Source organism: Chaetodon trifascialis, chromosome 9, assembly GCF_039877785.1.
Source record: "Chaetodon trifascialis isolate fChaTrf1 chromosome 9, fChaTrf1.hap1, whole genome shotgun sequence".
Taxonomy (NCBI): domain Eukaryota; kingdom Metazoa; phylum Chordata; class Actinopteri; order Chaetodontiformes; family Chaetodontidae; genus Chaetodon; species Chaetodon trifascialis.
In genome coordinates, this window is record NC_092064.1 from 29,694,002 (window position 1) to 29,720,447 (window position 26,446).

The window sequence follows — 26,446 nt, forward strand, 5'->3', positions numbered from 1 at the left end:
ACTGATGGTTTGCCTCTTTCCTTCGATGAGAAAAACACTTTCATTCAGACACCAGATCTGTTGTTGAAGTAGTTTTGACAGGATCCAGACTGTCCCCACCGTCCTGCAGGACGGGACAATACTGCTGTGGACGCGCTGAAACAGGAAGCTGTTCACATCCTCGAATGGAAGCTTCCTGTTTGTCTCACTGACCTGCGCTCCTGCTCCCCTTTCGACTCGTGACCTTTCCTCTGGCGCCACCTGCAGGACAAACTTCATGTTTGGCTCCAGTGGTTGTGAGTCTTGCTTCAGTCTTTGGAGTCAAAGTTGTGCTGAGTCGCATATTTCAAATAAGAATTTAAGACTTTCAGTTTGTCAGCAAAATCCAAATCAATACTGAGTGTAATCAATCGAATCTGTGTTTTTAGGGTCAACATGAATTCTTACTGATGAAGCTGCCACACTTTACAAATACTACAGAATACTTAAAGCTAAAGAAACTAACAAAAAACGTCACGTTAGAAGATTTGATGGCTTCAAGAGACTGAAGTGACTTTTTCTACTCATTCATTTTTCATTGATGTAAAAGTAGAATAAATAATGAAAGGTGAGCTCACTTCAGAGAATACGACCTCACGATTCACATGAATGGTTTCACTGGGAGCAGGACGTTGTCACCTTTGTCCTTGTCCAGCAGGAGACACTTTCAGCGTCATTGTCTTCAGTCTGAGTTTAAAAATCCTCAAAAAGCCGTTTCGGATTTCTTTGGTGCGAACGCCGTAGATGATGGGGTTGACGGTCGCAGGGAGCAGAATGTACATCAGTCCCAGGAAGGTGTTGACGTCCGTCGGGATGGGGATGTTCAGGTTGTGCGAGAGGAACGTGACGCTGCCCACCAGGTAGAAACACATCATGACCATCAGGTGAGTGCCGCAGGTGTGAAAGGCCTTCCAGCGGTCCTCGCTGGCCACCGCCGCCCGCGTGACGACGCTCAGGATCTTCATGTAGGAGAGGAAGATGAGCGGTATGTCCACGCCCACGAAGCAGACGATCACGGCGAGGCCTATGGCGCTGTTCCTCTCTGTGCTGTCGCACGCCAGGCTGACCAGCGCCATGTGGTCGCAGTAGCAGTGCTTGATCGTGTTGGAGCCGCAGAACCGCAGCGAGCCCGCCAAACCGACCAGCGTCGCCATGATGGAGCCGCTGCGGACCAGCGTGAAGAGCAGAAGCTTCACGAACATGGACGAGTCGATGATTTTGGTGTAGCGCAGCGGTTGGCAGATGGCCACGTAGCGGTCCAGCGCCATCACCAGCAGCAGCGTCGACTCCAGTGAGGACAGGAAGTGAGTGAAGAACATCTGAGTTAAGCAGCCGGCCAATGAGATTCCGTCCCTGTCAAACAGGAGGCTGAGGAGCATGTTGGGGACAATGGCGGTCACCACCAGGACGTCGACGACGCAGAGCATGCAGATGAGGAGGTACATGGGGCTGTGCAGGCTCTCCACGCGGCGGATCACGAACACCAGCAGGGAGTTTCCCAGCAGCACTGACAGGTAGGAGGCGGAGAACGGCAGCGCCAGCAGCCGGCGGTGTTTCTGCAGCTCGGGAAAACCTCTGAACACGAAGGTGCTGTGGGAGAAGTTCCTGCCCAGCAACGCCTCCGACATGACGCCGGCTTCACCTGCGCAGAGCCAGTCCAGACACAACAGTCACATGACAAACCTACAGAAGCCTTCGGTCATTCCACGCACGCCTTTGTTGCGGTGCGAGCTGCAGACGGAGGGCAGGAAGTGATTTTCTGCACAGGAAACACTTTCACAAACACTCTAAATGCTTTTGTCAGCTTTGATTTGTTTTCTGGAGCAGACGCCGTCTGATGAGCTGCTGGTCGTTCATCTGCTGCGTCACATCCGACATCTGATCTGACTCTGATTCTACCTTTTCTCTCTGACTTCATGTAAACCAGCTCAGTCAGAACCTTCCTCCATCTCGTCCGCTGCAGTTTTCACTTCCTGCCCTCCGTCTGGATTTAACGTCGCCTGACTTCAAACAGCCTCTACGTTATTCAGTCAGCATCAGAGCAGATCACACACACTTTGTTCAGGAGCTGCTTCAGTTTCAGTTTTTACTTCATTAGAAACAACAGCGAGTTTCCATCCATCCATTTTCTATACCGCCTATCCCTTTCGGGTTTGTGGGGGGGCTGGAGCCTATCCCAGCTGTCAGCGGGCGAGAGGCGGGGTGCACCCTGGACCGGTCGCCAGTCGGTCGCAGGGCAACACACAAGACAGACAACCATTCACACTCACACTCACACCTGAGGACAGTTTAGAGTCACCAGTGAACCTAATGAGCATGTTTCTGCTCTGTGGGAGGAAGAACCCACAGAAAGGCCCCGCCCGGGGATCGAACCGGCGACTTTCTTGCTGTGAGGCACGAGCACAACCTGCTGCGTCCCACAAAAGAAAATAAAAGAGACGCTGCCGATGATGATGATGATGATGATGATGATGATGATGATGATGATGAAGTTCTTAATCCTTCACGTTACACACATGAAACATTCATTCCACCAAATCACAAGAAAATAGATTTCATCACTTACGTCTGCTCGTGTCCAGCCATGCACATGCTTTCACGTTACTGAAACACACACACACACACACACACACACACACACACACACACACACACACACACACACACACACACACACACACACACAAATACTGAACTTTACAGAAAATCGTCTCAAATCTCGTTAGAAGCTTTTTTTAAACATGGTGGTTCATGAAGGAAAAACCTTAAAGTACAAACGAGACGAAAGTCATTCGTGACATAAACGTTTACGTACTTACAGCCTTCTCCACTCTGTCCACTCTCCTCCTCCTCCTCCTCAGTTCAGACCTGGACTCTCACTGTCCCTCACCTCTTCTTATACCTGAAGTCCAAACGTCCCACAGGAAGGCTGATCCCAAACGCAGCAGCACTCTGATTGGCTGAAACCAGTCTTAACCAATTCAAACGTCCCTGAGCCGATTAGAGGCGAAGCAAAAGGGACGAAGGCTCTCCAGAGATCAATCAACTTGACTCGTTCAGCTCAAATCTGCGATTGTTCTTGCGTTTGTTCTCGCTGAGCGTGGAAACGTTTCTCCTGATGTTTCCTCGTCATGAGCTCGTCATCCAGCTGAAACCATTCGCCTCTAAATAACACATTCAAGTCATTCATGAGGCAACACTGTCAATTCTTTCTGCATTTCAGCCTCTAAAATGTGAATATTTGCTGGTTTTCTTCATCTTTTACAGTGGTTAGCTGAATATTTTGGGTTCTGGGTTCACATTATTTTAATTGAGCATTAATCAGTTAATTAAGATTAATCGATGCTGGAAATGATTCTTATTCGTTTTCTTCTTAAACAACACGTGAAGTTCCTCTGATCAACCAGCAAACCTCAGAGTTATTTCATTCAATCTCTCCATTGGGAGGCCGATGCCACCCCTCAAATCTGATTGGCTACGGGGCCCAGTGAGAGGCGGGCCCTTAGTTTGAGTTCATTGTGATTGGTCGGACTGTTTGTCCTTTAAATGTTTGAAACGTTTTTTCTGAAAGAGGCTCTGGATAAATGATTGAATGACAGGAAAGATTCTGTTATCACGTCGTTACAGTCGATCATGATGATGATGATGATGATGATGAAGATGATGATGATGGTGATGAAGTACGCCATGCTAACCTCTTCTTTTCACCTCATTTGGGGAGGAGCATCTTCACAGCCTCAAACGGTCAAATTAAATCACCTGTTCAGGCGGCTCACCTGTTAGTTTGTTGTGGTTGTTCCTCGAAGCTAATTGGCCCACAGGTCCAAACAGCACAGGTGCGTTTCCTCTGGGAGGACAGTGGGACTCATTATGCTCTCTGTTGGATTAGTGTCTGTGTTGTGTTACAGTCCAAAGTTCCTCGTTTCGGACTTCTCTGAGCTCCTCTGCCTTCACGTCAACGTACGACGTCCAGGCTCTAACATTCGTGCCTGCTGTCCGTCCAACCATTGACGTCCTCTTCTTTTCTGTCTCCCGTTCGGAAGAATCATCCAAACTCAAATCACCTTTTCACTGCTGCTCACATGATTCTCAGATCCACCTGCGCTTCAATCCCCAAAATCAGGCCCATGTAACTTGATTACATAACCAGACGTTAAAGCCTGGCTAGCTCGTAGTTTCCTTCAGTTAGACGAGGACGAGGACGAGGACGAGGACGAGGACGAGGACGAGACATCGAGCGCTGCTCCTCCGCAGACGGACTTTTGGGACGTTTTGGAGATGCAGCAAACACATGAGTGCAGCAGGAACATGAATCCACAAACAGAAGCACAGGAACACTTTACTGACACAGGAGTACTTTTACTTCAAGTACTTGAAGTACATTTAGCTGATAGTACTTCACACTTTAACCTGCAGGTGTACGGTGTAAATATGGGAAATGAACATTTAAAAATGAACTGGTTCTAAAAATGATGGGACGCTGTTAAAAACATCAATCGAACAGGAAGTGATCAGCTGATCGAACAGGAAGTGATCAGCTGATCTGATCCTCTCTGACATAAACTGACCTGAAATCAGCTCAAAGTCAATACATTTAATGTTCTTCCTCATCAGCTTCATCGATTTCTGTGAATATTTGGAACGCTCCACAGGTAAACAGGCTCACTGGTCCTTTGCACGCAAGGACTGAGTGAAGTTTGTCCATCTGTTCATATTTAAGGTTTTATATCTTCAAACTGAGGACATTAAAAATATCTATCACCTCAAATTGTGTCTAATGTCCCCCGGACTGTCTTCGATCGTGGATCAGTGAGACGTCAGCGGTGAGTGTCCTCAGTGCTGGCTGGACTTGAAAGGCTCCTGCTGTGATTGGATCTTGGAGTTTGAGTTAATGGATTCACAGGAACCGTTTCGGTTTTCTAACAGTTTGAATACGTGAACGTCGTGTTTGTGTGAACAGACAGGAAGAAAATACTTCTGTGGCCTAAAAAGGTTGGCTGGCACGTCGATGGGAGGAATAACCGCCTGTTTGATGTGACGGGTGACGAACATCAGGTCAGAAACACCGAGACGACTCGAACCGTCTCCATCCCAGAGTCAGCTTCTCAACGTCAGCCGCTGTGACGCGTTCATGTCCTTCAGGTGATACGTGAATAAACTAAGAGCTGAATTTTTCTGCCCTTTGTGTTGTCATTTCTAAAATGCAGCGATGTTCACAGTAATTCACCTTCAACCAGGTCTCTGTCTTCATACCAGTTCACCCCACGATGGGGGGGGGGAGGGGCGCTGGGAAGTGTCCCTTATTTTCAAATTAAGCAGTGTTGACGAGCCTGATTCCACCAACAATCCCCCGAGCTCTCATTAGGAGACCTTTGTCAGCTCATGTGGCCGCTAGCTGCAAAGCTAACTGAGCTAATTAGGAGCAGTGAGCTTCAGCCATCGTTAGCTACAGTGAGCAGCAGTTAGCGGTCACTCTGACCTGCAGTGACCTTTGACAGATGGCTGTGTATTAGATAGATAGATCCCAGATTAGATTAGATAGATAGATAGATAGATAGATAGATAGATAGATAGATAGATAGATAGATAGATAGATAGATAGATAGATAGATAGATAGATAGGACTTTATTGATCCCACAACGGGGAAATTTAGTTGTTACAGCAAGCAGGTTACAAAAAGCAGGCACAGTGGAGGCACATAAGAGGTTAAAAAATAAAAACAGAAAAGTTCACAAAAATACAGGATAGAAAAAAGCAACTATGTCTATGCACATTACAGGTAATTAAAAATAGTAAATGCCAAAAGAAATCTACTGCCATAAAAAGTACTGAGAATACTACTGCAGCTGGGAAATACTGTGTCTGTGTACAGGCACAACATATACAGTTTGTGAGTACACAGTATACGGTTGCCGATATGGATAATAAATAGTGTTATAGCAGCTGAGAGAAGTATCCAACCATAGAAACTTAGAGATCACACTGGGTGAAATGGATAAACGTGAGCAGATATTAGTGTTGAACAGCAGTGCAGAGTCAGAGACAGGTTCATGACGTAGAGATTAAGAAAGGAGGACAGTGTCCACAGAGTCAAACAGTCTGGATGCAGCAGTCTGCTACTGAAGGAGCTGCTCAAGCCCCCCACCGTCTCATGCAGGGGGTGGGATGGGCTGTCCATGATCGATGTCAGCTTGGCTAACGTCCTCTTCTCACACCTCCTCGATGGTGTCCAGAGGACAGTCCAGGCAGAGCCGGCTCTCCTGACCAGTTTGCTCAGTCTCTTCCTGTCCCTCTCGGAGCTCCCACAGCAGAGAAGACTGCAGAGGCCGCCACAGGGCCGCAAAATGTCTTTAACCATGTCCTACAAACTCCGGAGCACCTCAGTCTTCTGAGCAGGTGCAGACGACGTCGGCCCCCCTGTGCAGGACATCTGTGTCATTTTTCAGTCCAGTTTGTTGTTGAGGTGAACATGACGAAAACGATGAAAAGTGATCTCATATTTCTGTGTTAAAAAGACTAAATGTTGACTTGGTATATCATCGTAAACATACTTTAATGTTGGCTTTCCATTTTATTTTTATTTTTCTGAGAGACAGAAGGCGTCCGCAGACATTTTACATCTCAGAAACTTCTTAAGAATAATTCACAGTTTGGGCAAAGTGATGAAACAGATAAGATAAGATAAGATAAGTTAAGATTTGTACTTTATGAATCACAGCACAGACATGCTACAGGGAGGAGGAGACTGCACACACGTGTGAAATTATTTTTTCCGCGTTTGACCCGTCCTCGGTCCGTCGTTCCTCAGACCAGGAGCGGTGGGCTGCCAGCTGCCAGCTGATGCCGGTGCCGCGCCCGGGGACCCATCCTTCTTCGTCACCGTTGGTCAGGCAGTGGTCTTCTTGCATGTTTTTAGTGGGGGTTATTTAAGGAGGAAACCCCGGGTGAACATGCAAACTCCACACAGAAAGGCCCTTTTTCCTCGAGCAGCAGGCACTGAAGGCATGGTGGAGGACACGCCACCAGCGCCCACAGCGGGATTCGAACCAGGGACCTTCTAGCTGTGAGGCGACAGTGTTACCACTTGTGCCACCGTGCTACCCACGGTGAAACAGGACAGCGTCTTCAGGACGTGCTGTCGTATCTCGTTGGTTCTAACACCGTAGACGATCGGGTTGAAGCAGCTCGGGAACAACAGGTACATGATGCTGAAAAAAACCCGAATGGGGGCAGGAAGGCCATTTCTGATCCGATACGACAGGAAAGCTGTGAGTATGATGGTCAGGCTGACGGTGATGACCACGATGTGGGTGATGCAGGTGTGGAGCGCCTTGACCCCTGACCTGCCGGACCTCAGCACAGAGCTGAAAATGACTACGTAGGAGGCAGTGATGATAATGAAGTCCACTACAGGGATGAGGAACACTGAGATCAACCCCACCAGACTGTTGGTGGCAGTGCTTCCACAGGCCAGATCCACCAAGGCCATGTGCTCACAGAAGCAGTGGTTTATCACATTTCTGAAACAGAATGACAATGATCCCGCCAGACTCACCACCACTGAGACCAGGACCACGTTTCTGATCAGCACAGGGATCATGAACTTGAGGAATCTCGGTAACGCCATGCGTTCGTGGTAGTAAAGCGGCGTGCAGATGGCGAAGTAGCGGTCCAGCGCCATCCACAGCAGCAGAGTAGACTGAAAAGCTCCCAACAGGTGAACGAAATATATCTGAACCAGGCAGCCAATCAGAGAGATCCCCCTCCAGTCAAACAGGAAGCTCAGCAGCATGTTGGGGACGAAGAACAGCGGGAGGCTCAGGTCTACACAGGCCATGCCGGCGATGAGGATGCACATCGGCGAGTGGAGGCTTCTCTGAGACACGATGACGTACAGCAGCAGGGAGTTGGCCGACAGAGACGCAACAAACATGAGGAAGAAAGGGACGAAGAGGACGGGCCTCAGAGCCCCGAGTTCATCGAAACCATTGAGGATGAAATGTTTGTGTGAGGAGTCGTTCGCCCTCAGCGGCTCCATCTCCTAAAACCTCCTCTCTCTGGTTTTACTTTCATCAGCCTGAAAACAGACAGACATTTGAACAGTTCATTGACTTCTGCTGTAAATGATGTTTCTGTAATCCAACGATAGAGCAGCTCACCACCACAAACAGACAGACAGGTAGTTCAACAGACTGGTGAAGCATCAGGTGATCGACTTACATCAGTTTCAGCCAGACCTTCAGTATTTGGGTCCAATATTTAGTGAACAATAAGGTGTGAAAGTCAAGAGGCTCCAGCTGTTTTTCAGAGCCTCACATACATGTTGAATCAGGTTGTCAGCGTTCACTGGACTGAACAATGTTTCTGACTTTTAGTTATTTCTAACTGTAGCTGCATGCAGACGCTGAAGGCTGAAGTAAAGAGCTGTGAGGAGGATTCAACACGATTCACAAAAAATCAACTCACACATTTAAAGTTTCTACTTTCTTTCCCTGATGGTCAGTGTGGAATCTGAATGGAGCTTCTGAGCACAGAGGGCGCCTCAGACATCAGGATTCAGAGGAATTATTTTTCTTCATTGAGCCCCACGAGAAAGAGTTTCCTCAGCAGGCCTTTAGGTGCTTTCTGGATCTGACGGGCACCTGGAACATTTTCACTTGTCTGTTCTCTGAATGTTTGAACATTTTATGGGTTTTAGAAGCTGTAGTCTTAAAGTTTGAACAACAAAAGGAAGCAGCCCCCCAAATCATTACGAGAGTCGAAGAAATGTGAACAACATGAGACACAGTGATGACTTCAGGGGAGGCTGAGGATTCATGTCAGAAATACAACACTGTCATTCAGTGATGTGTCTCAGCAACAAATATCGAACCACCATGAATTATTATAGCAAACAAACCTCACAAAGAGCAGAGGTGGATCACGTCTCCTCAGGGTGAAAACACACTGAAATCAATCAAAGGATTTTGCTAACGGGGTGAAATAATCGCAGTCGTTTCCTGTTCAGGTTCCAGAAGTTTTCCAGAAATCAGTATCTAGAAAGAACAGAAGAGCGCAGCTTCCCACAACATGCAAACAAGAATCAAGATTTATGATAAATGTGTTATTTTGGAGGTGAAATGATCTCCCTGATCTGTCCGAGTGTTTCACGGTTTGAACATGAAGAGTTCAGTCTGAAGAGCTGCTCACAGTTCAGCATCTCGTCTGCAGGTCGTCAGCTGTCCTCCAGCCACCCCTCCCTGCTGACTCAGCACTTTAATACCCTCCGTCCAGCCCTGCCACTAACCCCGACACGCTGCCATTGGCTGCGGAGACAGAGTTCAGCATCTCGTCATCCTGTCAGTGTGATGAAACCCCACAGAGCAGCAGCATCACACCGTCAAAATGAGGAACTGGTATTGAAAGTTCAGTTTTAAATGCACTTTTGAAGCCAGTGTTCAAAGTGCTCCATGTCAGAGTGGAGCCCAGAGGGACGAAGGCTCAGACTGCTTCTGTCTGTCGGATACGTGCTCTGTTCTGGTCGTGCCAGATGTTGCTTAGATGAATTTTTGTCATTTTCACTTATGTGCAAACCAAAGATTTCCACCGCTGCACTTTTGAACTCATCCTCGCCAAAATTCCCACGAGGAATCTGGATTGATCTGGACAGAAGTTTATTTGGATTTTTGATGCACTGTTCTGTGTTGCAATACATTTTCAATAGAACAATGTGGCCAAGTCCCAGCCCGCGAGACTGGACAGGTCAGACGTACCTGACAAGTCCAACCCCTGGATATTGCAGCGGATACCAAAGTCTGGCTGAATACTCAGTTCTGATTGGCTGCAGGGTGTCCTTTAAGTAAGACTTCGCGGAAGCAACCGTCCTCCGCTTTGCGCCGGATGGTTCACGCCTCCGCGTCGTCCATTCATTTCTGATAATGGACACCTTGAAGGGCATGTTACGACCCTGGCTCAAAGGGAAGCAACACAATGAGCAACACACAGCCACAAGGTGAAGCTTGACAAGAGGTTTATTTTGTAAAAATGACCAACTGAAAAGAGCTAAATGTGGGTCTCAGCTGCAGCCTGTCAGGCTCTGACCTGGACCTGTGGGGGAATGAAGAGAGAGAGAGAAAGAGGTGTGGCCATGGCTTTTAAACCCTGCACACACCTGCAAATGAACACAGGCAATCAGCACAACAAAGGGACTGAACCACTTTCAAAATAAAATACAGGCCTTAATTCTTGGCCTGTAACAGGGCATTATCCCGCTTGTGAGATGACTGCTTAACGTTATGTTACGTGATACAAAGTATCATTTCAGAGGGCGACTGCAAGTCTCTTAATGTTTTAACTGTCCATTTCGTGGTTTTCTTTGTGTTTACCTCGTCCTCGTCATCCTCTAAATTGTTCAGTTCCTCCGGTGTCACCTCCTTGTGTCGCATCTCCTTCTTCTTATATTCTCTTCTCTCTTTCTCTTCTGCTGCATCCCAGTCTTCAAAATGATCAAACTCACCAAATAGGTTAAAGGAAACAATAAAATCACTCATGTTGTCTACTGTCTTGCCGTTGTGATAAATAAACTGTGAAATAATACCTGATAATGGACACCTACTTAACAATCTGACATGTAATTGCCAGGTCAGGCTTGCCTTGGACCAGCCCCTGGTTATACAGGCTTAGACTGCAGCTGCTGTTATTATTAGTCATATTTCTCTTGTTATTACATACATATGCCATCTTATATTGCTATACACACACAGACACACAGACACACACACACACACACACACACACACACACACACACACACACACACACACACACACACACACACACACACACACATACATATATATACATGCATATGCAGTTCTATAGTGACTGACATCAGACTCCCTGTGCTGCTCAAAGCCACATTTAAACTCTAAAGGAAAAGCAGCAAAGATTTCAGCCTCCACCTGCAGACCTTGAAAATCTGAATATCTTCTTGCCAGCACTGAGTGTAGTCCTTTAGTGCCTCTGACCACCACAGGATGGCGACATTTCCATCACATTAAAATTTTGTGTGGTGCTTATGATTGTTGCAGGTACTGGTTCAGCCCTCTGGCGTTACAATGGAAACTCAGAGTTATGGCTTGTGAAAAGTGTCAGATTTGATTGCAAAACTCATGAAAATATACATTAATGGTCTTTTGTTTTCTACGTCAACTGACCATTATTTAAGTGGGATGAGGTTCAGGCAAGTTTAGTTAGGCTACACCTCTCAGATGATCCTAATCTTCCATCCATCCATTATCTTCCGCTTATCCGGGGCCGGGTTGCGGGGGGAGCAGTCTGAGCAGGGACGCCCAGACTTCCCTCTCCCCGGACACTTCCTCCAACTCTTCCGGGGGGATCCCGAGGCGTTCCCAGGCCAGCCGAGTGACGTAGTCACCCCAGCGTGTCCTGGGTCTTCCCCGGGGCCTCCTCCCGGTGGGACATGCCTGGAACACCTCCCTAGGGAGGCGTCCAGGGGGCATCCGATAGAGATGCCCGAGCCACCTCAGCTGACTCCTCTCGATGCGGAGGAGCAGCGACTCTACTCTGAGCTCCTCCCGGGTGACAGAGCTCCTCACCCTATCTCTAAGGGAGCGCTCCGCCACCCTGCGGAGGAAACTCATTTCAGCCGCTTGTATCCGGGACCTCGTTCTTTCGGTCATGACCCAAAGTTCATGACCATAGGTGAGGGTAGGAACGTAGATTGACCGGTAAATCGAGAGCTTCGCCTTTCGGCTCAGCTCCTTCTTTACCACGACAGACCGATACAGCGACCGCATTACTGCAGCCGCTGCACCGATCCGCCTGTCAATCTCACGTTCCATCCTTCCCTCACTCGTGAACAGGATCCCAAGATACTTAAACTCCTCCACTTGAGGCAGGAACTCTCCTCCAACCTGAAGGGAGCAAGCCACCTTTTTCCGGTCGAGAACCATGGCCTCGGACTTGGAGGTGCTAACTCTCATCCCAGCTGCTTCACACTCGGCTGCGAACCGCCCCAGCGCATGCTGAAGGTCCTGGCTCGAGGAAGCCAACAAGACAACATCATCCGCGAAAAGCAGAGACGAAATCTGCCGGCCCCCGAACCGAACCCCCTCCGGCCCCTGGCTGCGCCTAGAAATCCTGTCCATAAAAATGATGAACAGAACCGGTGACATAGGGCAGCCCTGCCGGAGTCCAACATGCACTGGGAACAGGTCCGACTTACTGCCGGCAATGCGGACCAAGCTCCTGCTCCGGTTGTACAGGGACTGTACAGCCCTCAACAGAGGGCCTCCAACCCCATACTCCTGGAGCACCTCCCACAGAATGACGCGAGGGACACGGTCGAATGCCTTCTCCAAGTCCACGAAGCACATGTGGACTGTTTGGGCAAACTCCCATGAACCCTCAAGCACCCTGCGGAGGGTATAGAGCTGGTCCAGTGTTCCACGGCCAGGACGAAAACCGCATTGTTCCTCTTGAATCCGGGGTTCGACTATCGGCCGGATTCTCCTCTCCAGTACCCTGGAATAGACTTTACCAGGGAGGCTGAGGAGTGTGATCCCCCGATAGTTGGAACACACCCTCCGGTCCCCCTTTTTAAAAAGAGGGACCACCACCCCAGTCTGCCAGTCCAGAGGCACTGTCCCCGTCTGCCACGCGATGCTGCAGAGGCGTGTCAACCAAGACAGTCCTACAACATCCAGAGACTTGAGGTACTCAGGGCGGATCTCATCCACCCCCGGCGCTTTGCCACCGAGGAGCTTGCGAACTGCCTCAGTGACTTCAGCCCCGGTGATGAATGAATCGACCTCCAAGTCCCCAGTCTCTGCTTCCTCTACGGAAGACATGACAGAGGGATTGAGGAGATCCTCGAAGTATTCCTTCCACCGCCCGACAATATCCCCAGTCGAGGTCAACAGCTCCCCACCTCCACTGTAAACAGTGTTGACAGAAAGCTGCTTCCCCCTCCTGAGGCGCCGAACGGTTTGCCAGAATTTCCTCGAGGCCAACCGGTAGTCCTCCTCCATGGCCTCCCCGAACTCCTCCCAGACCCGAGTTTTTGCTTCTACAACCGCCCGAGCTGCCGCACGCTTGGTCTGCCGGTACCCATCAGCTGCCTCAGGAGTCCTATGAGCCAACCAGGCCCGATAGGACTCCTTCTTCAGCTTGACGGCATCCCTTACTTCCGGTGTCCACCACCGGGTTCGGGGGTTGCCGCCACGACAGGCACCGCCGACTTTACGGCCACAGCTATGGACGGCTGCATCAACAATGGAAGTGGAGAACATGGTCCATTCGGACTCAATGTCTCCAACCTCCCTCGGGATCTGGTTGAAGCTCTCCCGGAGGTGGGAGTTGAAAACTTCCCTGACAGCGGGTTCCGCCAGACGTTCCCAACAGACCCTCACGGTACGTTTGGGTCTGCCAAGTCTGTCCCGCTTCTTCCCCTGCCAGCGAATCCAACTCACCACCAGGTGGTGATCAGTTGACAGCTCAGCCCCTCTCTTTACCCGAGTGTCCAAGACATACCGCCGAAGGTCAGATGATACGACTACAAAGTCGATCATTGACCTCCGGCCTAGGGTGTCCTGGTGCCACGTGCACTGATGGACACCCTTATGCTCGAACATGGTGTTCGTTATGGACAAACTGTGACTAGCACAGAAATCCAATAACAGAACACCACTCGGGTTCAGATCGGGGAGGCCGTTCCTCCCAATCACTCCCCTCCAGGTGTCACTGTCGCTGCCCACGTGAGCATTGAAGTCTCCCAGCAGAACAATGGAGTCCCCGGTTGGAGCACTTTCCAGTACCCCTCCCAGGGACTCCAAGAAGGCCGGGTACTCTACGCTACTGTTCGGCCCGTAGGCCGAAACAATAGTGAGAGACCTATCCCCAACCCGAAGGCGCAGGGAAGCGACCCTCTCGCTCAGCGGGGAGAACTCCAACACATGGCGGCTGAGCTGGGGGGCTATAAGCAAGCCCACACCAGCTCGCCGCCTCTCACCGCGGGCAACTCCAGAGTAGAAGAGAGTCCAGCCTCTCTCAAGGAGTTGGGTTCCCGAGCCCAGACTGTGCGTGGAGGTGAGCCCGACTATCTCTAGCCGGTACCGCTCAACCTCCCGCACTAGCTCAGGCTCTTTCCCCCACAGTGAGGTGACATTCCATGTCCCCATAGCCAGAGTCGTTGTCCAGGATTTGGGTCGTCGGGGCCCCCGCCCACGACTGCTACCCATTCCACATAGCACCGGCCCCTTCTGATCCTTCCTGCGGGTGGTGGGCCTACGGGAAGGCGGGCCCACGTCGCTCCTTCGGGCTGTGCCCGGCCGGGTCCCGTGGGCAAAGACCCGGCCACCAGGCGCTCGCCTGCGAGCCCCAACCCCAGGCCTGGCTCCAGGGCGGGGCCCCGGTGACGCCAATCCGGGCGACGTACGCTTCCTTGCTTTAATTTCTTTCATAAGGGGCTTCTTGAACTGCTCTTAGTCTGACCCGTCACCTAGAACCTGTTTGCCTTGGGAGACCCTACCAGGGGCATTAAGCCCCGGACAACATAGCCTCTAGGATCATTCGGGTACTCAAACTCCTCCACCACGATAAGGTGGCAGTTCAAGGAGGAGTCCTAATCTTGATCAGTCTTATTTTTGAGAATCCTAACTTCTTGTTGTGGAATACATGGGCATTTGTACAATAGTGATACTCCATATGAAACATTTTTAACTGCTCATTTTTAAGAATGGGGAACTGTTCGGACGAAGCGGCAGCACGTCAGCGTCTTCAGGACGTGCTGCCGGATCTCTGCGGTTCTGATGCCGTAGATGATCGGGTTGAAGCAGCTCGGGAACAACAGGTACATGGTGCTGATGAAAGCCCGAACGGCTGCAGGAAGATCGTTTCTGATCCGATACGACAGGAAAGCAACAAGTGCGATGGTCAGGCTGACGGTGATGACCACGATGTGGGTGATGCAGGTGTGGAGCGCCTTGACCCCTGACCTGCCGGACCTCAGCACAGAGCTGAATATCGCCACATAAGAGACGGTGATGAAGATGAAGTCTGCCACAGGGATGAGGAACGCGGTCAGCAGCCCTACCAGGTTGTTGATGGTGGTGTTTCCACAGGCCAGCCTCACTAACGCCATGTGCTCGCAGAAACAGTGGTTTATCACATTTGCAGCACAGAATGATAATGTTCCTGCCAAACTCACAAACAGTGTAATCATGACAACGTTTCGGACCACAAGTGGGATCATGAACTTGAGGAATCTCGGTAACGCCATGCGTTCATGGTACTGAAGCGGCGTGCAGATGGCGAAGTAGCGGTCCAGCGCCATCCATACCAGCAACGTGGACTGAAATGCTCCAACAAAGTGGATGAAGTGCATCTGAACCAGGAAGCCAATCAGAGAGATCCCCCTCCAGTCAAACAGGAAGCTCAGCAGCATGTTGGGGACGATGAACAGCGGGAGGCTCAGGTCTACACAGGCCATGCCGGCGATGAGGATGCACATCGGCGAGTGGAGGCTTCTCTGAGACACGATGACGTACAGCAGCAGGGAGTTGGCCGACAGAGACGCAACAAACATGAGGAAGAAAGGGACGAAGAGGACGGGCCTCAGAGCCCCGAGTTCATCGAAACCATTGAGGATGAAATGTTTGTGTGAGGAGTCGTTCGCCCTCAGCGGCTCCATCTCCTAAAACCTCCTCTCTCTGGTTTTACTTTCATCAGCCTGAAAACAGACAGACATTTTAAAATGTTCAGTCGCTTTTTCAAACACACAATCTGTAATACACACACACACACACACGCACACACACACACACACACACACACACACACACACACACACACACACACACACACACACACACACACACACACACCAAACATCAAAAAGGAAAGATCTGTGAGGACACCTTCGCTGTGACAGACACTCAGGGTCAGGCTGCTGTGATCCTGAGGAGCTACAGTCCAAACTCATTGGTAACGTTTCAAGCAAAGAGAAATATGCGGAGGGTTAGTTGGTGGTATTAATAATATCTGAGGCCAAACTGCAGCTGTTCTATGTGTTAGAGTTCAGAGGCGAGCCTTCTGGAACAGCCAAGCAAAGTGAGATGTTGGAATAAAGTCAGTAATCCCTCAAAGTTGGAAAGCAAAGCTCTCATAGAGCTCTCAGGCCCTCGCTGTGAGACTTCAGATGGATTCTTCAGGAGATGATGGCTGCTATAGATTGATAGATACTGAGTGGTCTCCTAACAGGCCTCAGTGACTGCTGCTAATGCTGCAGCTGAGACGTTTACATCAATGATACGAGACCCTGGAAATGTGCATTTTCCACACGGAGCACTCTCACTTTTGATGATGTAAGTATATTACAAGAGTTTTACCACAACAACCAAATCATTCAATGACCAGTGTTTTCGGATGCAGCTGTAGGTCTGTTTACATCAATCAACACAGATGTTCACATTTTCAGTCACAATCAGCTGAGAAACAACCGTTATCTACAGTTCTGTGGTTAAAGAGCCGCCATGTGGAATCTTCTCTTGTTGAGAGATGCTGACATTTCCATGACGGATTCTTTAAAAAGTTGATTTGCGTTGGAAAAAATGTTGAACTGCTTCCTCAGTTTTCACGTGCTTTGAGAAAATAAGACAACATGACAGATGGAACCTTTAAAGCTCCTCTTGAGCCTGAAATATGGTAACTAAAACACTATTTCAAACAGTTATTATATGTAACATATATGACACATCACATCTTTTACAAGGCTTTTATTGGCTCAAGGTCACCTGCACTGGATCCAGCACCTTCAGGTCTGCAGTTCAGAGCAGTTCAATCTTTGCATCAACAGAACAGCAGGCACTGTGGTGAATCCAGAGGAGGCTGACAAGCCACAAATATAAGCAAAACCCTCGCAGGACATTTGTTTGCTGGCTGAATGGAAGCTTTGAAATGAGCCAACAATAATATTTGTCTGAGGAAAAACAACATAAACATAAACTCCATGAAGCATTTGAACAAACAAACCTCCCAAAAGGCGGCGGTGCATCGTCTCTCTTCAGGCGGTTTGGTGTCACAAAGCTGAAACATCTTTGAAATCCATTCAAATACTTCATTTTCAGTGAATCACGTGTCTTAAAAGCAGATCAGAGTGAAGACATGACATTGACTGAGTGTCTCAGGTATGAGCTGCCCACAGTTCTGCTCTGCAGACAACAAATCAGCAGCTTCTATCTTGTCGCTGATGTTTGAGACGTCGTCCCTGAGAGTGTCTCGTCTGCAGTGCGTTGATGTCAGCGGCTGACTGTCCTCCATCCGCCTGTCCCTGCTGAACCTTTGACTCAGCACTTTTAATACCCCCCACCTGACGCTGCCATTGGCTGCAAAGTCCAACACCTTGCCACGTGGCAGCCAAAATAGGACATTAAGTGTGGAGTGGTTTTCTTATAAATTCAAGCATTTTATACTCATAATATTTCTTAAAATGTTCAGTTACTCCAGCTGCTGCTCACAGTGTCAACACTGACGAGCTCCAAGTTCAGGGTGCTGACAAAGTCTTGGAGGCCGCTGTAGGGACCGCATGCTTCCCACAGTGCCAGCGATCTGTTGAGGATCTGATGGGGACAGCTGCTCAGCACGGACTTTCAGACAGGAGCCCACACTGGTTTCACACGAGGATCAAACCCTGGTCTTCTGTGCTGGTACTGCACCTTCATACACACAGGTGCTTTTCACATGCAGGTGAGGCAAACTGTCACACTGACAAACTCACAGTTCTCATGGTCACATCCAGACCGAGCAGCAAGTCAGTCTGGACTTAGCTCGTTTTGTCAGCTGGAGGCCTGCGGGTCCCATCCAGCCCACCACATTCCCATCTGGCCCACAGACTATCCATGAATTCACACATCTAATGTTACTGGAAGAGGTCCAGTCTGTCCTGCAAGGCAGTGCTCAATCAGCTTGTCGGCCGCTGGCAAAAAGTCTGTATTTCATTACTCACCTGTCCTCTGCATAAATCACGAAGCCTGCCAATCAGATGCAAGAGGCATCTGTGGTGCACTCAAAATGTGCAATCGCTTCTGTGAAAATTATTATTTCCATATCATTATTATTGTAAATATTCTTGAGCACTTTATTTTTGTTGCCTGTAACAAGCGAGGATTATTTAACGAGCAACAAGAGAACAAACATTTCTACACGTCATTAATTTCACATTTGCTGAGAGATGAAGGTCTCGGGGACAGAAGTGCGGAACCAATTGGCTCAGGTGGAGTTGCGCCCCGGTGTCCTAAGGTGGGGACCTCCGTCCTCCCGCCAGAGGAACTTTGGGTGCTTTTCATTCCATAAATTGGTCTCCTCGTCTCCTCCACTCGCTTCCTCTCCTCGCGTCTTAGCTCCGCCCAGCGAGGACATGAAAGAGGGATGCGAGGAAGGGACGTGAGGACGGAGGAGACGAAACTCCGAAATGAAAAATCCTCGCTCCACAGCGTCAGTCCGAAGCGACGTCACTGACTGATGACGTTTGCACAGCTGTAAAAGCTGTAAAACGTGATATTATGGTCAGATCTGCAGTCACACTGTTCTACTCCTGATTGCTATTGATGAGGTTTCAATTAAATGCCGTTAGAGGCGTAACAGAGGACGGCTGTGCGGTAGATTAAACCAGCAGCCTTGTAGCCTCACTTTAAAAAACCGTAATATACCAAGAATTTTCATTCATTTCTTGGTGACAGAGACAGTTGTTAAAAGGACACAGTTGAAACAAGAATCAGGATGACATTTGTGAAGACCTGCTCCCGCCATGATTCAAACGTGCGCCACATACGACACGCCCCTTAAATAATAAAGACTTCGTAGGATACACCGGTGTGTCCTCACTCTGATCTCCTTCAGAAGCCTCCTCTCTCCTCGCTCCTCGTCTCCTTCAGGTGCATTTAAGCAATTGGAAGATCCTTCATCATGGCGGAGGGGAAACGACTTCCGGGTCGACGAAGGAGAGAGGAGACGAGGAGGCACAATTAAATGTAATGAAAAGCACCCTTTGGGAAGAAAAGCGAGTGGTTCAGGTCTTCATTCCTCCGGATCGATTCATCTGTTTTTCAGGTCAGTACTCTGTGAAAGTCCTGAAAAGGGGAATCACCTCCTAAAACTAAACTTCATGTCGGCCGTGTGTGATCAGTGTGTGATCAGTGTGTGATTAGTGTGTTAGCAGGTTTGAATCTAAATTTAGTTTAGAGTTGAGTGTAGAGTCGCGAGCAGCGACGTTAAATTAAAAAAAAAAAAAAAATGGCGATTGCCGCGTTGAGAAGCGGAGCACATCATCAGCGAGCGCGTGTGTGTTGTACAGCGGTATTTTCAGTGCTGACGGCCCTGAACACCCGACAGATGGTTTGTATGGCGTTATTTCTACTGACAGGATGGTAATAATAGTTCTGGATAAGTTCACTGCAGAAACGTTTTAAACTGAAGTTTAAGTTGTGAACCAAACGTGCCCTGTGTGTTGAGTTAATGGATATTCCCTGCGTGGTGTGTTCAGTGTTTCAGAGCGAACAGTGTGTTAACTGTTGTTACTCAGTAAATTAGCAGAGCCTGTGATGTGTAATCTGATTTAACTGCACTATGTCACAGTAGTAATGGGACTCGCACAGATGCTGAAACATGCACTTGAACAAACACAAACAGATGTTGATTTGGGTCAGAGTGGTGGAGCTGACTGTGAGCTAGAAGAAGAAGAAGAAGAAGAATCAGAGGGACAATCCCCTTTATTTGTCACACGTTTACAGACACGCTGAACACGCCATGCAATTGGTGAAATCTGTCCTCCGCATTTAACCCATCCTGGTCGTCCTTCCTCCGCGGCAGACCAGGAGCGGCGGGCTGCCATCCGACCAGCGCCCAGGGACCCAGTTCTCTTCGTCACCATTGGTCAGGTGGTGGTCTTCTCGCATGTTTTTAGTGAGGGTATTTTATGGAGGATACCCCAGGTGAGCACGGGGTGAACATGCAAACTCCACACAGAAAGGCCCCTTTCCTCGAGCAGCAGGCACCAAAGGCACGGTGCAGGACACGCCTCCCAGCGCCCACAACGGGAATCGAACCGGGACCTTCTAGCTGTGAGGCGACAGTGTTACCACCATGCCACGCGGTCGCTAAAGAGAAGGAAAATCACACTGATGTGCCCTATTGAAGTGAAGCAGGGACAATGGACCAAACTATGGACATTGACACAAAGACACATTCTTGCACAAGGGAAAGTTTTAATATTCATTGTAAATTGTATTTTACTGTTTTACTGTTATTTATTTATTTATTTATTTTAAATTTTTTCTAAAATCTTGTAATAAACAGAGGAAATCTGGTAAGAAAAGCGAGGGGTTCGTGCAGTGGCGTCAATTCAGCCAAAGCTAAGGTATGGCAAGGTTACTAGTCACATGACTTAACTACAGTATTATGCGCATTATACACGGCGTGCCCACCAAATAATCATCACAAAAGTCTGCTATGTAGCTTATGAAAAATTTAACTTTTTCAAATGCAGTCTCACTCACATCCCGCTACACAAACACACACATACACGTACGTGTTCATCAGTTCAGTCAAATGCGTCTTAATGCATCCATTTTCAGCACCATGGATAGCGGGAGGTTATAGAGCAGTAATAGCCTTTCTGACAAACGCAATTCCGCTTATTCTGTTCACTTCATTAACTGTAATTCCAACAATATCACATGAACATACAGGTAAACGTAAAGCTGTTAAAGTCCAAATGCAAAGAGGAGAGAGAAGAGAGAGGAGAGGGAGGGAGTGAGGGAGGGAGAAGAGAGAAAGCACAAACAGATTTAGCGGTTTGTGTGATATATCTTAAGTTGAACTTGCATAATTAATCCACCAGTGGATAACGCCGAGGTCTCACACCGGCAAAGTCATTTACAAGTTCATCTGGGTCCAGTGACTTCACGAGGGCAGGCTCAACAGCCATCAACATCAGGTGCGTCAGTCTGTCATCCCCCATAGTGGTCCTCAAGTATGTTTTCACTCGTTTTAAAACGGAGAAAAATCTCTCGCTTGATGCAGTGGAAACTGGTATTGTTGCTGCAATCTGAAATAGTTTGATCACCTCTGAAAAGGCAACAGACATGGTGTTGAGTCGTATCAGAGCCAACATGATGGTTTTCTCCTCCACATCCTTCATCTCAAGTTCAAGGAAGTTCAATGGTCTCCGTCTCCATGCTAGCCACGCTAGCACCTGCACCGCTGATGTTAACAGGCTCGTTAACAGCCTCACCTGGTCCTCCTCCCTCCGCTGTTGGGCCAACATTTTTGTTGTTGGACCCATCATCAGTTGACTTTTTTTTGGGTGAAAAATCCCTCCAAAGTTTTCTGCTTCCTTTTCATTTTAGCATAATTAGTTAGCTTAGCAAAGAAAGCCACGATAACTTTGACCCCGCTCTAACAGCTATTGTCTGGGAGATACCACATTTCAAGAGATGGAGGGGGATACGTTATGATAACGATAATACCTGATAATACCCAGAGTCTGAGAAATTGATTTTGTTGATCTGATTTTCATTTGTAGTTAATATGTATGTATTAAATAATAGAGTAATCAATACAAATTGACACAGAGTAATAAATTTAATATTTTTTTAAATGAACATTTTCATTATCCCCTGGAGCCAACGTGTGGCAGCTGCCATACCTTGCCATACCCAATTGACGCCCCTGGGTTCATGTCTTCATTCCTCCGAACCAATTGCTCTGTATTTTGCAGGAATTGAGTGACATCGAACCTAAAATTCATTAGTTGCTGTGGTACCAACCCTGGGACGTGAAACACCCTTGCTCGTTACCTCAATTTCATGCTGCCCAATCAGGAGAGATGTGATGTTAATTCATTGATTATGTATTATTTTGTTATTGCTAATCGTTCTGGACCTCTTACCTTGAACAAAAATCAGATGGGGACCTTTAAGTAATTAGTTTTGAGAACCCTGATATTTAGTATACGTAGTACAGTGTATAAGTATATGCCACGTGTATGCGTATAATAGGGTGTAACGATATATTGAGTGTCGTGATATTGAGGTAGAAATATGGCTCGATGCCGCTGTCGGACTGTGACGCTGTCTACCACGACATTACATGGTTATTTACTATCTCCCTTTGTTTCTGTTAAAACAGCAGAGGGCGCAATCATAGCAGTGAAGAGCCAAGTGCTGCTAAAAATAAAACAAAATGACGAAAAAGAGATTGAAGATGCTCCATGTTAGTTATCTGGTCGGACAGGTGTGGTAACGTTTCACTAACACCGACCTGATGTGGGATGTAAACATCAACAAGAATAAACAACGAATACTCTGTGGTGAATAAAATGGGTCTATGAAAACGGTCCGTGAGTGAGTAATCCATGATTCCTTGAACACTGATATCAGGACACCAACCGCCATTCCTGTAGAAGCAGATTCATTGCTTTCATTTGTCCTGTTAGCTCCGTCATGTGGTCTGCACGGAGCAGGTGGAATCTCGGCTGATGTGGTGTTGTGTCCAGGATTTGCTCCCTGAGCCAGGCTTTGGTGAAGCGCAGGGCAGCAGCTCATCCATCTTGTCCACAGATTGTACATTCAGTGGATGGATTGATGGGGGTGGGATGCCCACTGCCTCATCTTAACGAGGACTCCAGCTCCACCTTGAACTTTCCAGTAACCTCAAGCTCAAATGTGCTGTTTGTTATGGACAGTTTGTGCTTTTCACAGAAGTCCAGTAGTAAAGCGTTACCTGCGAGTGTCCTCAGTCCTACCTCTGAACCGTTCACTCAGTTTCATCGTCCTCATTATTAACTTCTGATCAGTTTTTTGTTTTCCTCGTAGAAATGGGTTTTATATAATATAACCATTTTACATTCTAGATTTCTAACAGTTTCTTAAGAATGGGGAACTGTTCGGACGAAGCGGCACCACGTCAGCGTCTTCAGGACGTGCTGCCGGATCTCTGCGGTTCTGATGCCGTAGATGATCGGGTTGAAGCAGCTCGGGAACAACAGGTACATGGTGCTGATGAAAACCCGAACGGCTGCAGGAAGATCGTTTCTGATCCGATATGACAGGAAAGCAACAAGTGCGATGGTCAGGCTGACGGTGATGACCACGATGTGGGTGATGCAGGTGTGGAGCGCCTTGACCCCTGACCTGCCGGACCTCAGCACAGAGCTGAATATCACCACATAAGAGGCTGCAATAAAGATGAAGTCTGCCACAGGATTGAGGAATAAAGTCAGTAACCCCGTCAGGTTGTTGATGGTGGTGTTTCCACAGGCCAGCCTCACTAACGCCATGTGCTCGCAGAAACAGTGGTTTATCACATTTGCAGCACAGAATGATAATGTTCCTGCCAAACTCACAAACAGTGTAATCATGACAACGTTTCGGACCACAAGTGGGATCATGAACTTGAGGAATCTCGGTAACGCCATGCGTTCATGGTACTGAAGCGGCGTGCAGATGGCGAAGTAGCGGTCGAGCGCCATCCATACCAGCAACGTGGACTGGAAAGATGCAACAAAGTGGATGAAGTGCATCTGAACCAGGCAGCCAATCAGAGAGATTCCCCTCCAGTCAAACAAGAAGCTCAGCAGCATGTTGGGGACGAAGAACAGCGGGAGGCTCAGGTCTACACAGGCCATGCCGGCGATGAGGATGCACATCGGCGAGTGGAGGCTTCTCTGAGACACGATGACGTACAGCAGCAGGGAGTTGGCCGACAGAGACACAACAAACATGAGGAAGAAAGGGACGAAGAGGACGGGCCTCAGAGCCCCGAGTTCATCGAAACCATTGAGGATGAAATGTTTGTGTGAGGAGTCGTTCTCCATCCTCCGGTCTTCGTGAAACCTCCTCTCTCTGGGTTTTACTTCAGCCTGTAAAAAGAGGGAGACCAACCGATTCGAATATTAACTTCCAGACAAAGTGCGTTTCTGTAAGATCCTCTACTACAAAATATCTTTAGAAACGATTGAGCTGTAACAAAAGAGCAGGTCCACCACCGAAACTCAAACCACGAGGCTGGAGTCTGTTTTCACTCTGACGAGTACCCGAATCTAATTTACTAAATCAATTTCATGTTTGTAGCTTAAACTCACAATTTTTCACAAATGTACCTCAGAGGAGTTTATAATCTGCACAACATAGAAAACTCTCTATTCTTTGTGTGATGTGATGTAACTGATGTATTTACAGAACAGACAGCTGAACCAGTCACCAAATTTCTACATGGAGAAACAGAACGACAACACTGAGTAACAATATTAAGAATATAATGTCAAATATACTGTAAGTATAAGGACTTCATCATCCAGTCCACTGATTGGACAGATAACAGACACATACCTGATGCGCCTTTGGAGGATCTCTTTCTTAGTGCATTGCCTTGATTTTGTCCCGTCTGTTACTCAGTACCAAAAACATTGAAAAAAGTGAAAAACAATGAATTCATGTTTTTAACATGCGTCATTTTTTCAGTCATTGCCACCTGCCAACATATTCTACATATTTATTTGGCAGAAAATCCAGCACATCTACTGCAGTAACATCCAACCCAAACCAATGATTGTCTTGTCATTTTAGGCCTATTAGTGTCATTGGTGATGCTGCCTGAGCTTCTGCTTCTGGAGGCATGTTCTGTCTTCTCAGCCCTCATTCTTTACTCCAAACTCGACCGAAAACTCCAAGTTATTATTATGGTTTGTCAGACATCGCCTTTGTGTTTCTCCAGACTGTAATTCTGTTCCAAACCTTCCATCACTGTCGAGGGTTCCTCCTCTGTTACTCCTCCTGAGGTGAACCTTTCAGCAGGAGAAAAAGGAGTCGTTCCATGTCTTCATCCAGGACCTGACCAGGACAGTTTGTAACGATCTCTGAGGATGTGTTTGTGGTTTTCAGATACAGAAATCAAACTGACGCAACATGGCAACAGTTGTGCTCAGAAATCATGCCTCCCAGAAACACACAGCAGCATTCGTCCCAACATTTGACAGTAAACACGTCTTCTGGCTTCTGGGAACTTTGACGTAAAGACAGCATATCAACATCATGGAACATTTTGGCAAACGTACCTCACAAATGCCGAGCTGGACGGCCTTCCCTCAGGTTGTCTGGTTTTTACTTTGAAGAGAGAACTCATTTCACTGAAAACATCAAAATCAAAATTATAAATCAAAATATAAGACAACGTAGAAAACGTGTGAGGCCTCAAACATGAAACGTTGAACCTGACCAGTTTAGCTCTCAGCAGGTTTTACTTGTTGGTGTTTGGGTTCATCAGTTCATCAGTTCGTGTCCTGTCTGCAGGTTGATGTCGGCTGCTGTCTCCTCCATCCACCTGTCCCTGCTGAACGCTGACTCAGCACTTTAATACTCTCCGTCCAACACTGCCATTGGCTGAGGAGACAGAACCAGACTGAGAGTTCCACCGTGTCAATCAAAATAAGTAAGTATGGAAAACTCAAATTTTGCAAGCACCTTAATACAAATAAAAAGTTCTCATCTTTAAGGTAAGATGGACAGAATGAAGCTTAATGACTGAAGAGCAAAGTTATTGTGAGTTTGTGTCCACAGATCTGAAATTTCTTCTGTAAAACTTGTGCTGTCAATTGATTAAAATATTTAATCGCAATTAATCTCATGAATGTCATAGTTAACTTGCGATTAATCGCAAATTAATCGCACATTTTTATTTATTCTAAATGTCAGTTGAATCAACCATGGCTTAAACCAGGCCTCTCAAACTCATTCCACAAAGGGCCGTGTGGCTGCTGGTTTTTTCTCCAACCAATCAAGAGCATGCAGTCTGACCAATCAGCTGTCTGTAGACTGAGATCAGCTACTGAAATGAGTCAAGTCTGGTGTGCTGCTGCTTGGTTGGAAAGAAAACCTTCAGCCACTCGGCCCTTTGTGGAATGAGTTTGAGACCTGTGGCTTAAACTTTCCTTTCTTAAGTTTCCTTTGAACGTAACAGCATCCATATACCTCTGTCGAAATCCATCCATTGTCGCCTGGTTTTGACAAGGAGGCGGCGGAGAATTCACATTCGCCGTGTGTTTGGCCATCAAGTGATATTTCAGACTGGATGTGCTGCGGTGATAACTCAGTTCATACCAACAACACACACAGATAACTTTGGTCTTGTCAGTCGACCCATCTGGCAACTTTTTGAAACTAAACTTTCCACTCAGAATCTTGTTCGCATCCGTTTCGGCGTCTCACGCTTGACATCCACACAAACCAGTAGCCTACTGTTTTACAGCTAGCGAGCAGACAAGACCAAACAGGTGCGTGGGCCGTGCCTATTGTTTTGTTTCCGGTTTACAATCCAATCCTGTAGTTTTTCTAACGTTACTAGCAGTGGCCACAGCTTACAAAAAACTACAAG

The 26,446-nt window shown here is 47.8% G+C and overlaps 4 protein-coding genes across 4 annotated transcripts in view; all 4 read right to left on the minus strand.

Moving 5' to 3' along the window:
* spcs2 (signal peptidase complex subunit 2) overlaps positions 1-26,446 on the minus strand; it is a 308,748-nt gene that overhangs the window by 153,560 nt on the left and 128,742 nt on the right. The gene's annotated exons all lie outside the window — the stretch shown is intronic.
* Positions 654-1,646, minus strand: or55e1 (odorant receptor, family 55, subfamily E, member 1). Its single transcript, XM_070969741.1, has one exon. The coding sequence runs from the start codon at positions 1,644-1,646 to the stop codon at positions 654-656; it is 993 nt and encodes a 330-aa protein (XP_070825842.1).
* On the minus strand, positions 6,229-8,057 carry LOC139335959 (olfactory receptor 52K1-like). The gene is made up of 2 exons (XM_070969742.1): positions 7,101-8,057; positions 6,229-6,336 (listed from the first exon to the last, which is right to left on the minus strand). Exons 1-2 carry the CDS (start codon positions 8,055-8,057, stop codon positions 6,229-6,231), a joined length of 1,065 nt encoding a protein of 354 aa, XP_070825843.1.
* LOC139335960 (olfactory receptor 52K1-like) lies at positions 14,751-15,710 on the minus strand. The gene has a single exon (XM_070969743.1). The coding sequence runs from the start codon at positions 15,708-15,710 to the stop codon at positions 14,751-14,753; it is 960 nt and encodes a 319-aa protein (XP_070825844.1).

Bases quoted from the DNA above. Each gene is read 5' to 3' on its own strand.
- LOC139335960 (XM_070969743.1), bottom strand. From the start codon at position 15,710: ATGGAGCCGCTGAGGGCGAACGACTCCTCACACAAACATTTCATCCTC.
- or55e1 (XM_070969741.1), bottom strand. From the start codon at position 1,646: ATGTCGGAGGCGTTGCTGGGCAGGAACTTCTCCCACAGCACCTTCGTG.
- LOC139335959 (XM_070969742.1), bottom strand. From the start codon at position 8,057: ATGGAGCCGCTGAGGGCGAACGACTCCTCACACAAACATTTCATCCTC. The intron at 6,337-7,100 runs GTAACACTGTCG...CGGCCTCTGCAG, and splicing joins GTAGCACGGTGGCACAAGTG to TCTTCTCTGCTGTGGGAGCT.